The sequence below is a fragment of the Mustelus asterias genome, chromosome 4 (assembly GCF_964213995.1).
Source record: "Mustelus asterias chromosome 4, sMusAst1.hap1.1, whole genome shotgun sequence".
NCBI classification, from domain to species: domain Eukaryota; kingdom Metazoa; phylum Chordata; class Chondrichthyes; order Carcharhiniformes; family Triakidae; genus Mustelus; species Mustelus asterias.
The window spans coordinates 29,900,543-29,916,238 of record NC_135804.1 but is presented as its reverse complement, the minus strand read 5'-3'; the positions used below and the strand labels follow the sequence as shown (position 1 = coordinate 29,916,238).

General features: G+C 41.7%; 1 protein-coding gene and 1 pseudogene across 1 annotated transcript in view; one reads left to right on the top strand and one right to left on the bottom strand.

Moving 5' to 3' along the window:
* Positions 1 to 15,696, bottom strand: part of slc7a5 (solute carrier family 7 member 5) — a 70,731-nt gene that overhangs the window by 44,567 nt on the left and 10,468 nt on the right. The window contains exon 2 of the mRNA XM_078210747.1: positions 10,201 to 10,326. Within this exon, the coding sequence (XP_078066873.1) occupies positions 10,201 to 10,326 (126 nt within the window). The remainder of the gene's footprint in view (positions 1 to 10,200; positions 10,327 to 15,696) is intronic.
* Positions 14,840 to 15,019, top strand: LOC144493234 (U2 spliceosomal RNA; annotated as a pseudogene).

The following is a 15,696-nucleotide window of genomic DNA, read 5'->3' as shown; positions in this document are numbered from 1 at the left end:
TTGGTGTGACCTACTAACGGCGTGGCGAGATCAGAGAATCACCCCCACTATATTCAATCGAGATTGCTCAATTCCAAATCTGCAATAATGCCTTTATCTGCTACAATCTCAAACCCTCCTCCACCACTGAAATCCTTGAGTGCATCTGTCGCTTTTAAATTCAACTATATTGATATCCTATTCACTGGCCTCCCAATTCCCTCCCTTTATTTGCTCTGACTTGTCTAAAATGCCACCACTCAGGTTCGAGACATTGTTCACATCTATAAATTACTGATCAGTTCTGCCCCAGCCTAATTCTGCAAACTCCTCAGCCCTATAATACCCCATTGACTACTTAACTTTAAGCTTTGTGTACAGTCCCTCTCCCTTCATCCCATCACGGATGTTAGGGCTTTGATATACTGATCGTACTCCCCAGAGCTCTTTCTCTCGACCCTCCATCTATCTTTAACATTCATCACAAAACTCTTCTCTTTGGCTGGGGTTTCTTCACCTTTTGATTTCCGCCGTAGCATTTTGCCCCAGTATCCCCAATTGTAATCAGTGAAGCAATCTTCTATGTTAAAAGGTGCTATGTAAATTTAGATGACTGTGTTTGAGAATGTTTAGAAAAACAATGATCTGAGGTCTGTCCTGAACAACTGAAAAGTGCAATAAAACTGACAGCGTCGCACTTAAAAACTCAATTTGAATCGTGTCCAATAGAGTAATAGAAAAACGTAGAAAAACTACAGCACAGTACAGGCCTTTCAGCCCACAAGGTTGTGCCGAACATGTCCCTACCAGAAATGCTCATCAGAAACTCACGAATGTGTGGAACATTGGTGCTGTCTCGTCCTGTGAACACCAACAATTTTTTTTAAAATCAGGTGTCCGTAAAACGTTTAATATGCTATGAAGAAAACAATTATCAACATACAAAAAGCTAACCTGTTCATTCCTAAAAAAAAATCAAAATCAGCTAGAAATGTTACCAAATTACCAGCTCAGCCCAATTTGTATTGGCAAAGCAGAGTAGGCCAAGTGAAAGAATTTACTGGTCCTTCAGAATGAACCATCCTGACTCCAAGTACAGACAATTGTCCGTTACTACGAGCTACTGCTGAAGATTTCCAGTGTAAGAAGTGGGTCATTTTAACAGTGGGTCCTTCAGCAAACATGTTTCTTGCTCTCAAATGGGCATGATTGCTGTAAACACATTTTAAAAGAACTCATTAGAGCCCAGTTTGCACTTTGTTTCACCAGTACAAACTATTCGCAAGTTCAACACAGTTAACAAAAGATTTCAGTGCCGCCACCCCCTCCAACAACCCCGGCACAAAGGTCATGACAGAGGTTATGAGAAACTCTACCAGAACAATCGCCGCACTGTATTTTAAATGGAGCCCGCATTTCCAATTTTTCTGCAACTCTACAAACACTTTGCAATAGTTTTATGAGACAAAAGGCAGATATGAATAACTGGCACCGTATTCTTACATTGCCCCCCTGCCCCCCCCCCCGGATGCTCCGGTTTCCTCCCACATTCCAAAGATATGCGGGTTAGGTTGACTGGCCATGCTCAATTGCCCCTTAGTGTCAGGGAGATTAGCAGGGTAAATACATGGGGTTACAGGGATGGGCCTGGGTCGGATTGTTGTTGGTGCAGGGGGCTCGATGGGCCGAATGGCCTCCTCGTGCACTGTAGGGATTCTATGATTCTACGAAACCTGTTACCAATAAATTGTCCCTGAAACTACTAGAAAATGGACCCTGAATCACATTCTCCTAACTCTCACATTATGCTTGGCTGATGTGATTTCAGTGATTTCAACAGGAAGACGTGATGAGAACAAAAATATAATTTAAAATCACTCACTAAATGTAACAATTCAAGGAGAATAATTACAAGAGCAATGTGAGTAGCTGGGAGAGATCAAACTTGATCCCATGAAAAAAAAACAACAAAATTGCTACTGAACACAGTTACAGTACCCTATATACTCACAGAAAAGTTAGAGTTTTGAAACCAATCTTTTCAGCCAAAGATCATCGGGGTCAAATTTAAATTGGTAATATTTTTGACAGGTTGACATGCTTGTTTGATTTGGACACAAAAAAGACTGTTGCAATGGAATAAAGTAAAAATCAGCAACACTAAAGAATTCATATTAATTATCAATCATAACTTAATACTTTAATCATTTGAATAAATCATATAAAACTTAAAAAGTTACTGGTACTTGTTTTCATTAATATTTATACATTGACACAGAAATGGAATCATTAACATCTCCAGGACTATACTTTGTTTCTAAAATGTTTGGGCTTTGATCCCTGAGAAACAAGGATTGGCTTTTACTTGAGGTAAATTAAAAACTATGGTTTCCTTTGGCCAAAAATCATGGGATCGACTTATACTTTTGCAAGAGTAGTTATGATAAATGCTTGTGAATCCAATTACAATCGGAATTAATCCTTTATTCTTCAAACAAAAAAGGATGAACTTTCATAGCAGAATCAATGAAAAATCTCCTCTTGGCATGAAAAAGGCATCAAGAAAAAAAGAACAAAGTGATTAATAATTTTTTTTACATTTTTCAAATCTGTATTGTATTCAGCGCATCACATGCTTAATAGTTCCTCAAACATTGATCAATTCAACCAAAAGTCTGACTGAACAATGTCCATATGATTTAGGGCCAATTGAGAGAAAACTGAATCACAAGGTTAGCAGATGATCAAGTGCCCAACCAAACTCGAGATACATTTTAATCCTTCCTACAAAAAGTATGCTCCTCTGGTAGCTTGGCTGCATATCCAACCACCCGACAATTAACATTCCAAAGTTAACGATCCTCATGGGTAACTGTTACATAAGGCTAACAGACTTCAACATTTATTAGGTGAGATCTGAGGGTGCAAGTCACAAATATTACAATGCAGGTATAGGAAACTTCCATTGAAGAAAGAAAGGAATCCCGAGAAGAGAATCTATTCTTAGTACAGGACTGGCCTCACCAAATTTTGTGCAATACGTCCATCGCCCTAAATTTCATAAGGGTGGGATGGAGGGCGGAGACCATTGTTTGGTGGCCATAATTTTAGCGAACTGCAGCAGCTCTTAAAGAATGCTTGTTCATCACTGCCTTTTCGTTAAAAAATCTAGTTGCAGAAGAGTAATGATAAATGTGTGAGTATTATCAGCATTGAAAATGTGCGCAATGCAGGCAATGGAAAAAATGCTGCCTTTCAGACAAGTTGGCATAGGTTCTGGTAGCAGTAGTGAATGAAGGAATGTTCGGACGTTGAACCTCACCCACCAATTGAATCACAATTTCAATATAGATGGATAGGAATTGCAATGCAAGGTAATACAGTTTGCAAATACAAAAGTGCCTCAGCAGGATCAAGGAATGTTAGATGTACTCAACATGAATATTTATTCCAAGCATGCATGGAACAAATCTAAATATGCAAATGCAAAGCATGGTTATGACTTCTATCCCCTTTTCGCAACAATGCTACTTTGGGGAAAAGCTGAAGGGCATAGTTTTGGCAGGGTGCACCGCAATTCTAATATCTGATCAAAAAATTACTGTCACAATAATTGCTACATTTGCAACACCCTCACAGCGAGAGGGAAGACAAAGCACTGGTGTTTGGGGTCGTGAGTACTGCCAAGTGAATGTAGCAAACAATCACAGAAGGAAGCAAGACAAAAAGGCCTCGGCCTTAAGGATTTTGGCAGGTTTAGAGGCATGGTGTCGCCAAGTCCCAAGAATCCTCCTTTTTTTATGCTTACTCCTAGAAAACTCTCTCATCACAGTAGGTACAACAGAAGCAGTACAAGGAACAAAGATTTAAATCTCTCTTTTCAGGCACTGTATGGGGAATCTAACACCGTTCCTCCTATTTTTCGTAATTGTACAGGTTCTTCTCAAGATGAGGGCAGCAGATAATAATACAGCTTGTGTCAAACACTCCACAAACAACAGTTCATATTCTAGCACTTCAGTTACTATAGGCAGCGAATTTTGCACAGGCTGGGTGATTCACTATTCGTGTTCGGAGGAACAAGTAGCACGATGTGTATAGTGAAAAATAGGTCGACCAAAGATATCACATCATTTCCCTGCTGGAGGCAATGCTCTCTTAGGAGAGTACTTGCTCAAGGTGTAAAAGATCAATGCAAATCCTTTTATGCTGTACCAGCAGACCAAGCAACTGGAGGATAACTTTTGCTAACACTGCAATTATTTAACTTATTCACATGGACTGTAAAAAGGAGAGAATATCTTCACATCGCTCTGCAGTGAAACCCCAAAACAGAGTCACACGGATCAACGTTCTTTTTTTATTCATTCATGAGATGTGGGCATCACGGTCTCGGCCAGAATTTATTGCCTATTCCTAATTGCATTCAATAAGGTGATGGTGAACTGGTTGCTTGAACTGCTGCAATCCATGTTATGCAGATACACCCACACTGCAGTTAGAGAGGAAGTTACAGGATTTTGACCCAGCGACACACTCGACAATATAGTTCCCAGTCAGGATGATATATGGCTTGGAGGAGATCTTGAAAGTGGTGGTGTTCCCATGCACCTGCTGCCCTAGGTGGTAACAGCCATGAGTTTGCAAAGTGCTGAAGAATCCTCAGCATGCCTGCAATGATCTTTGTAGATAGTACGCACTGCAGCCACAATGTCCTGGGGGAGAGAGTGAATGTTGAAGGCGATGGATGGGTCGCCAGTCACGCAAGGGATCAAGGGGCAATTTATGGGTGGAGCCAGGGGATATTGGTAGAGTGTCTTCACCCAAGAGGATGAGGATGAAGGCATGAAACTCAGGGAGACTGCGAGGTTCTTGAGCAAATTGACATAGGCAGTGACAAAGTATTGGAGGTGTTGGCAGGCTTAAAAGTGGACAAATCTCCAGGTCCAGCATGAAGATGGTGTGTATCCCCTACTCCTACCTGAGCAGATCACAAAGACGCCTGGACCATTTCAGGTTCAGTTTTCAATATTAAATAGTTGAAGCAAATACCAAGTGCAATGGCGGCAGTCAGTGAAATGTTAGCGTGGCTGAGGGTGTGCTTACATTATCTGATTAAAATGTGGCACCGGTGCTCTTTAGACAAACCTGTAAATTATAGAATCAGCCACCAAACTGAAGCACGGTGATTAGAATTAGAGCCCTTATTAGACCACTAAATATTCATATTTTTATTCATCTTTGGAGCAGACAGTGTTGGTCGAGGAATACCGAAGAAAGTTATCAGGTGCTGGGAGGGGACTCCAATGCAACCACTGCAGAGCGTGTTCTTTGGTGTACAACTTTTCCAATGGCATCTCGCAAAAATTCCTGGGTAATGTTCTCTGATGTGGAGATGCCGGCGTTGGACTGGGGTGAACACAGTAAGAGTTTTAACAACACCAGGTTAAAGTCCAACAGGTTTATTTGGTAGCAAATACCTCTGCTACCAAATAAACCTGTTGGACTTCAACCTGGTGTTGTTAAAACTCTTACTAATGTTCTCTGACACAGGAATGTTCACACCAATGCCGGCCTGTACTTCAGCTACAACCCCTTTCTATTCCTGAGAGTCTGAAATCCCATTGGCCTCATCATCCTGCTGCAATGTCACCTCTTGGTGGGTGGCAACTCTGGCCGTCGATGAGTCTCCGTGGCAATGACAGAGCCTGGTAAACATCATCATTCATGACACCAGCTATTCTGACAACATTGTCCCTACCTTACTTTTTTAAAAAATCTGCAGCAAATATTAACTGTAATGAGAGCATTCAGCTAACTGCTAGCTTGCCCGAGACCGTGCCTGAAATGTTTGATTAAAATGTAACTCCCAGTACTTCTGTGATAACAAGCTTTGGTTGCAGTTTGTAGCAATATAATGATCCACGTACAAATGTATCAAACATATTTTTCACTGATCAGGGAAATGAATGTACAGCAGAGAACTGATGTAGATAAGAGGAACAGCTGACAATGTTCCCTCAGTAACCCAATACTAAGTAAATACGCTCTATAGAGTCGTGCCAATGTGTCTAGGCCAGACGAAACCAGTTTTGATCCCATGGGCCAGATTTTCAAAGTGGGATTGGAACAAGGCTGGGAGTCCCATCCGAGGCCTTGCCCATCCCAGCATAAAATCGCTGCGAGGTTGCAGAGGGTGGGAACCCAGTTCCTTCAATGTTTTGCCCCTTCAGCCGCAGCCTGCCAGCAGAGGAGCGTGAAACTGAGTCCTAAGTGGCTGTTACTATTGCTATTTTATATTAGATCGCAAACATTAGGTGATTCTTTGTCAAGTAAACTGAAATAATTTAATATTCTCAGTTTTAAAGTACAATAGGAACGAAAGAAGCATTTGAAAACAATATGTTGACAACTGGGGCTTATTTTTTGAAACCTGTTATTATTTCCAAAACTTCCTCCACTAAGAACATTCATCTGTTCATCGCAGAAGTTAGCTGCAATGAATTAACAGCTCCAAGCAGTCGTTCCAAAACTCTGCTACAGGCATATAATGCCACTAAAGTCACATGCCCCTGAAATCATTCATATTTCTTTACTGCTGCACAATGTTCCAGTGTCACAGAATGAATCATGTGAAACACCATCTGGGATCATGCAAAACAGTTCTTCAGCAACGCACTGAATATCAAGGAGATAAAATAGAATTCCTACAATACAGAAGGAGGCCATTCGGCCCATTGAGTCTGCACCAACCACAGTCCCACCCAGGCCCTATTCCCATAACCCCACACATTTACCATGCTAATCCCCCTGAGGCTAGGGTCAAGTTAGCACAGCCGGTCAACCTAACCCGCACATCTTTGGACTGTGGGAGGAAACCGGAGGAAACCCACGCAGACACGGGGAGAACGTGTAAACTCCACACAGACAGTGACCCAAGGCAGGAATTGAACCGGTGTCCCTGGCGCCGTGAGGCAGCAGTGCTAACCATTGTGCCACCGTGCCGCCCTTAATGTAAGACTTCATCCAAGATGTCTACACTCACACTGTTTTGAGTTTTAACACACAGTGGTCCTTTGTGAAGTCACATTTTTAAGACAAGTGAACTCAGTTCAGGCTTCTCAAAGTGGTGGAGTGGAAGTCAGTTTTCATTTACAAGAGCAAATGCAAACATAAATTATGAAATTCTATTATTTTGTTTGTTACTGGTCTTAAGAAAGTTGAATTAAACATATAGGCAACTAATATACAACAACTTACTTTTATATTGCACCTTTAACATAATCGAACAACTTAAGACACTTCACAGGAGCATTATGAAACAAAATATAACACCGAGTCACGTAATATATTAAAGAACATGGCCAAAATTGTGGTCAAAGAGGTATGTTTAGAGGGTGTCTTCAAGGAGGAAAGTACATTAGAAAGGTGGAAAAGGTTTGGGAGGGAATTCCAAATCTTGGGGTTGAGGCACCTGTAACAGCAATTCAAATAGGGGATGTGCAAGAAACCGGAATTAAATGAGCACAAATATCTTGGAGAGTTGTGGGGCTTGAGACGATTACAGAAGCAGGATGGGGACAAGGCCATGGAGGATGAGAATTTAAAAATTAAGATGTTGCTCAACCAAGAGCCAATGTAAGTCAGCAAACAGATGGAGGGGTAAGGGAACTAAACATGCTGCGAGTTTACAGATGATAGAATGTGGGAGACCAGCCAGGACTGCACTGGAATTGTCAAGTCTAGAGGTAACAAAGGTATGAACGATCCCCCTCTCAGCAACAGATGAGCTGAGACAGGGACAAAATCAAGCGATGCCATGGAGGGTTGGCAGGGTGGTTAATAGTGAGGAAGAAGATCTTAGGTTGCAGGAAGATATAGACGGGTCGGTCACCTGGGCAGATCAGTGGCAGATAGAATTTAGCCCTGAAAGGTGTGAGGTGATACACTTTGGAAGGAGTAACAAGACAAGGCAGGGCACTAGGAAACTCAGAGAAACAGAGGGATTTGGGGGGGGGTTGTCCACAGATCCCTGAAGGCGGAAGGACAGGTTAATAGGGCAGTTAAAAAGGCGGGACACTTTCCTTTATCAGTCGTGGCATAGATTATAAGAACAGAGAGATTATGGTGCTGTACAAAATGTTGGTTACATTATAGCTGGTGCAGTTCTGGTCGCCTCACTATAGGAAGGATGTGATTGTACTGGAGGGTGCAGAGGAGATTCACCAGGATGTTGCCTGGGGCATTTGAGCTATGAAGAGAAGCTGCATTGGCTCAGGTTGTTTTCTTTACAGCACAGAAGGCTGAGGGGGGAAACTGATTGAGGTGTATAAGATTATGAAGGACATGGACAGGCTAGATAGGAAGCAGCTGTTCCCCTTAGTTGAAGATTCAATAATGAGGGGGATAATTTTAAGGTGAGGGATAAGAGGTTTCAAGGGGATTTGAGGAAAATCTTAGCCACCCAGGACTAAGACTTTGTCTGTAGGAGTCTGGAATGCCTGGGAGGGTCGTAGAGGTGGAGAACCTCAAAATCTTTAACAAGTCCATGGATGAGTGTGTGAAGTGCCACAACATTCAAGGCTATGGGCCAAGTGCTAGAAATTGGGATTAGCGTAGATTTACACTAATTTTGTAGGTGCAGCCTTGATGGGCTAAAGGGCCTCTTCTGTACTGTATGACTCTATAACAGAAGTGGAAACATGAGGTCTTATTGGTGGCATGACCAAGGTTGAAAATAGACTGGTTTAGTCTCAGAGTATTGCAAGGAGAGGGATAGAGTTGGCAACTTGGCAATAGAGTTTAGATCGGTGACTGAAAACAATGGTATCAGTCTTCCCAATTTTTAAATGGAGGAAATTTCTGTTCATTCAGTAAAGGTAAAGTTGCCATAATCCCAGATGACCACAGGCTGCTCTTCCCTTTGAGGGGGAGAGCTGACTGGTGGCGATTTAACCCAAGGATCACCACATCTCGAGTGAGGGGCAAGGTTGAGAAGGCAGAACTTTCATGAATAGCCTCAGTCGATACGTGAATTGAACCCATGCTGTTGGCATCGCTCTGCATCACCAACCAGCTGTCCAGCCAACTGAGCTAAACCGACCCCCTATTGAATGTCAGATAAGCTGTCTGATAATGTAGTAAGGGGAAAGGTGGTATTGAGGAAGAGCAGGAAATCGTCACCATACATGTGAAAACTAACACCTTACATATGATGTTGCCGAGGGGCAGCAAGTAGTTGAGATACAGGAAGGGGGAGGGCCATGAATGGATCTTTGGGGGATGTCAAAGTTCACAGTGTGGGAGCAGGAAGAGAAACCAATGCAGTTGGTCCTCTGACTATAATTAGAATAGATAAGAATGGAACCAGGCAAGAACAATCCCACCCAGCTGGGCAACAGTGGAGAGCTGTTGGAGGAGAATGATGCAGTCAACCATGGCAGAGGCTGCAGACAGGTCATGAAAGATGACGAGGGAAGTTTAGCTTTGACGGTTGCATAAGATGTCACTGCTGACTTTGATAGTAATTTCAGCATTGAAGCAGAGGTGAAAACCTTATTGGAGGGGCTCAAACGTGAGTTCCAGGGAAGATGGGCATGGATTTAGGAGTCAGCAACATGTTCAAGGACTTTGTAATGTAAAAGGAGCTTGGTGATAGGGCGGCATTTGCAACAATGTGCAAAAAGGGTCAAGGGTTTTTTTTTGAGGAGGAGTGACGACAATAGCCGGAATTTTACCGGAATCGGGATGGGCGAGGTTAACAGAACGGCATTCTCCATTGGTCTCAGGAGGGGTGTTACGAGCCTTGGGCGGGCGAGGTGGTAAAATTCCGGCAAATTGGTTTGAAGAGAGGGGTGAAGCCTGAAGATAGAGAAGCAGTAACAGTTTCATCTAACATGGAGATCAGGAGGGATGCTCAGTAGTTTATTGGCAGCAGGATCGAGGGAGAAGGAGACTGAGCACATGTTGTCTAAGTGACCTAAGAGGGCATGAGAGGAGTTTGGAGAGAAACTAGGAAAGATGTGAGCACTTTTAAAGCGGGACTTCCTATTTACTACAGTCAACAAACAATTGTTTGATTCATCCAGAATGCTAGTTTAAAGTAGGTTGAATTATATTTTTCAAAATAACTTGCTCAGGATAAGCACAGTCCAATTTTATTTGGGATAAGGTGTAACTGGAACAGACTGAGAGTACAATTACAATTTGTGTCAGACCTACCTTTAAAAATCTGGACAAAGCCCAAAATAATGATAACAGTTAGGGCCAACAACTTGGCTGCAGCAAAGATGTCCTGTACTCTCGTCGCTGCCTTGACACTGTAACAGTTCACTGCTGTTAGAAACACTGGAAGGAAGAGGAAAAGGTTGTCAATACATTAATTGTTAAGATTTTTATTTAAATACAATAGATACCCATTGAACAAGACACACATTCACGATCAATCTACACACTGACATTGCTCCAATGAAGACTCACTAGATAAATTAAACCGAATGATGTGATATTTGTTCATACATACTACAAATGGGTTGGATTTTTGCTACCAGGCTTGAATCGGAAAATTTCCCAACTCAGCAGACCCACCTTGATATAAAGGATCCCCTCACACACCGTTTTCACTCCAGGAAGCTGGGGTGGGATTGAAGTGGGCCCCGTCCAACCCGAAGCAGACTGAAGGCAGTCATATGGACTGTGAGCATCAAGGACGGCTGATCCGAAGGGCCAGTTCATGGGAGCCGGGTCCCAGCTGTTTTAAAAGCTGTTGGGCCCACTAGCCCTCAGCCCCCTCACCATGTACCCTGCACGGTCCTTCTATGCCCCCCTCCATGAACACTCACCGAGTATGGAGTATGTACAGAACCAATCAGCCATATAATAATAATGCTGAAGGAGAAGAAACACCCTTTTAGAAATCTGCTTTTAAAAAAAACTTGCAGCTCCTACAACCCTATAAAAATGCCAATCAGACAGAGCCATTAACCAAACACTCCATTTCCACCTATCAAAACAGAACCCTCGCTGACGTAACCTATTTGTGAGTCTTGAAGCTCAGTCAAGCATTCAAAATGAGGTCATCTGGGAACTGTATCAATAGAGACAGATGGCCAGGCATCTATTTCTTCGCAAAATCCTGCTGTTGAATATTGAGTTTATCATTCTATGATAAGAAATAGATGCCTGGCCATCTGTCTTAAGTTTGTGCTCTTACCAAGTGCAATGGGATCTTCTTGAACTGTATGGCTCAGGCAGTCAATGAATAAATTCACTGGACAAGAATAATACAGAACAGGATATTGACAGTGTTAATGGCAGGGAGGGAACATAATTTCTGAAGTATATTTAGGAGAATTTTCTTGATCAGTAGGTTTCCAGCTCAAAACAAGAGATATTGCTGGATCTGGTTCCTGGGAATGAGATGGGTCAGTAGGGAAACAGTGATCACAGAGTCATAAGATTTAGATTAGCAATGGAAAAGGACAAAGGAGCAATCTAGAGCAAGACTATTTAAATGAAGGAAGGCACTCAGACGTGAAGCAGGACAACCAGAATCAAAGATTGGAAAGCACAACTAAATTTGTTGAAGGCAAACCATGATGAAATAACTGGATTGTGTTTTTTGATAAGATAACAAAGAGAATTGATGAGAGTAATATGGTTGGTGTGACATTGTGGTCTTCCAATCTGATATAGTGCCATATAATATCTTTTCAGCAAAGTTGAAGCCTGTGGAATAAAATGGACATTGATATCATGGATTGTCATGGCAATGTAATGCGTGCATGTGGAATGTTAACCTTCCATTTCATCGGCTGCTAAGATATATGTATAAACTTCTTTAAAAGGACTTTTGAAGCAAGCAAAGATGCTGAATTGAGATGGCTGCCACAGGTTACCTGACACACCTGGCATACAGAGGTTAACACTCAAAATCCCAAAACACCATTTCCAGGGAAAAAACCAGGACCATTGTAAAAGAAATGGCCTCAACTATGAACGACAGTGTAGGACTCATAAACTGTGAATTTTCCTTTTTTTGCCTTTTTTCATTGAATCTTAATTTAGCCAAAAGTTAACCCCCTCAGCTGTACAACTTGCAATTTTGCATACTTGTGCCACTGGGTGTGTGCTGTGAAGGTCGGGACACGTTGGTTACCTTTTCAAATATTTTTAATTCTTTATCTGGGTGGATTTTTAGTTCAATAAAAACTAGTCCTTTTTTTCCAACTCAAGAAATCCTGTCAGACTTGCGCTCTTTGCAAATCAGCATGTAAACAGTTAAATACAGACACCTAATTAATTCCTTCACCCTTACAAGTTACAAAAAATCCTGATGCAATCAACTGAGGAGGGAAAAGGCAAGTTCTGGCATCAGTCCTTAACCAGTCCGAACAGGATATAAAGTTGACTGAGTGACAGGAAGCAAATGGCTAGATTTTGGACTTTGTAAACACAAATATAGGGATGAAATTGCAGGGCTGACATACTGCTGAGCATCCTAGCCCAAATAAAAGATCAGTTGGGAACCAGCCAACCAATAAAATAAAAGTCCATCCTGTAGCAAGTGGCATCAACAAGGGAAATGTGGGACTTGCCCCCCTCAATGGGAGGAACTCACCTCCTCGAGAGTTGCCAGCCATTCAGACTGCAGGCAGGCCCACCAGTATGAAGTCCCCAGTGGAACCTATACTCAGATAAGTCAGGGGTATTGGGTGGGGAGGGATCAGGCACCTTAGGGAGTGGGTTGGGGATTTGGGGGTTGCCCCCAATGCATTAAGGGCACTCCCTGAAGATAAAACCCCTCATCCTCCCTGCACTGAAACGCTTTTGAAAGAAATGGCTACTCACACCCACTTGCCTGCCCACGCCAACCATGTTTTGGCAGAGACAGTGTAATATTGGGGTCAATTAGCTTGTAAACAAGCTCAGCTGACCTGTAGTTATTTATTTATATATGGTGGGTGAGCTATCAAATGTGGCCCTGGCCTACCCCCTATGTTGTCATGGATAGCTTGGGGATGGGAGAAAGAGGTAGGCCAGCCACTCCTCGTATTCACATACTCTCCCACCAAAAACACACCCAGTTTTGTGGGGCATAAAATCCAGCCCTTAGAGTGCAAAAGCAAGGAATTTTGATTAAACTTTATGAAACATTGATTTGGCCTCAAGTGGACAATTGTGTTCAACTTTGGGAAGGATATGAAGGCTTTGGAGAGGATGTAGAAATGATTTACAAGGATGATTCCAGGGTGAGGGACTTCAGTTATGTAGACAGATTGGAGAAACACAGATTGATCTCTTTAAAGAGAAGGTTGAATTGATAGAAACGAAGTATGATTTTTAGAAAATTCAAAATTATGAGAGGCTGAGACACAGTAGATAGGGAAACAGTTCGCATTGGCTGAAGTGTCATGAACCAGAGGAGAAAGATGCTTGGCTAAAGAATCAACTGCGACGACAAGAAGTAAAATGTTTTTAATGTAGCGAGTGGTTGAGATCCAGAAAGCATTGCCTGAAGGGGTGGTGGAGGCAGATTCAATGGTGGCTTTCAAAAGGGTATTGAAAAATTGAAAAATCCAAAATCTGCAAAGGGCTTGGGAATGGCCAACTGCTCTTTCAGAGAGGTGGCGCAGACCTGACCAGCCAATTGGCCTCTTTCTGTCCTGTAGTTATTCTCCGATTTGCAGAACTTCAATGAATACATCTGTAGAAGGGCAAGGAACTAAGGGAAAAGAGGAGGATGAAACCTGTGATTAAGCCATTTACAAAAGAAATGTACACCCAGGCGTTTATTTACTCTCTCTGCTTTTATTTTTGTTGGGCATGTTATCAGATTATGTGCTACCTGTGTAATCATTTTAATGGAAATGCACCAGATATTAGTCTACATGTTACTCCAATCCTTCCAGGAGCCAATTCTCTCTTCAAGAAACAAGCTTTGTGTTAAATTTATGCAAGTTGGAAGTTTGATTGTTACTTGAGCTAACATCTTATATCTTTGGAGAAGTTGTCATAAGAAATCGTAAAATATCAATTTTAAACCACTCCATGTGGACTTGGTTTCAAGTTAGCTGGATCAGGGACTGAAGTGAAGCAAAGTATGCTTCGATACAAACAACTGCATTTGGAGTACAAAACCTTGGCTACACAAGTGCCTCAGTATTGCTTCAAGTAAGGGAGATCTAAGTCATGCAAAATTTATGCCAGGCTAAATAAATACCAGAGCACAAGAAAAAAACTCTGGATGGTGGAAATCTGAGTAACAAAAAACACTGGAAATATATTTTGCAGATCTGACAGCATCTTTGGAGAGAGAGAAAAAGAGTTACAGTTTCAATTGATGATCCTTCATCAGAACTGGGAGTACTTAGAGATGTAACAGGTTTTATGCAAAGCATGCAAAAGGGGGCAGGTAGAAAGGGGAAGACAAATCAAAATGGCAAAAGTGGTGACTGGGCATGGCAAAAAGGGAGATAACAGGACAAGAAACATGCAGACTTGGCAATAGGTTGTAAGAATCAGTCTTCATTCAATTCACTGGTTGTGCGTAAGGCGGACCTGTCTGATGCAAGCATGGCCCTGTCTTGCACAACAGCATAGAATTACTCATATAGATCAAAGTAAGATAGCAAGGTGCAGCTGTGGTTAACACATAAGTAAAGTCTGGAGGGTGGGCAAATGTGATTGTGGGTAAACACAATCAACATTAACAGCTGCCATTGAACACAAAAATTATTGAAGTCAATGTTCAGTTCCGACGAAAGTGTAAAGTGCCTAATCAAGAGGTGAGGTACAGTTCCGAGCTTACACTGAACATCATTGGAAAGTGTAGGGCAGAAACTCTTCTGGATCAATTGGTATCGCTTCTTGGCCTTTTGGCTAAGATCAAGTGTAGTATGGATCGCCTGCACTTGGTTGAGGTCATTAGGTTACGCTGAGGCTTCATATGTTTCATATGAAGCAATTTTTATAGGCGGCATCTCGGCCTTTTGGCTAAGATGCAAATGAGCTCAAGTCTTGGAGGAGGATCCTCCCCCTTCTCCAATCGGTTTGACTCATGTAGATCAGGCCCAGGACAGGGTGGTTTTGGTCTCCCGTCCTGTCTTGTCAGCCTGGATCTGAAATGTCTCAACTTGTTGAGACTCTGAATTGCATTTGATTTGATTGAATTGGAAAAATATTTAAAAAAAATTTTTTTTAAATTGGTATTCACTTTGTATTTAGGTTGCTTGTTTTATGACTACTGTTTGTTACTGTCCACCACTATTATTTTCTGAAAGTTAATAGTGATTCTGGGACAGCATTTCATAATGCACATAACTAACAAGCTGATCTTGTGTGATGTTGCACATGGGAAACCAAGAATCACGTGCAGTCATCAGGTGAAAGATGGCATTTAGGTCAACTTCCCAAGGGGCACAAGTTAATTCAAACTCTCCTTTTAAGTCATTACGTCCTTATTTTTTATATTTAATCATTTATCTTTTATATTAAAATGTTATTTTTGCCTGCATTCCCTATCAAAATTGTCTTTTTAAATTGTGTCAAATTTTGTAATGAAATTCCTAATGTAACTTGTTCAATACATTATATCAAGGCCCTATACTACAACATGTAACACTGTGCCAGTGTATAATCACAGTATGACATATTTAAATATAAATTTGTAATCAAAATCTAAAAGTAAGATTTATAAAATAGAAACTGAATTAATTT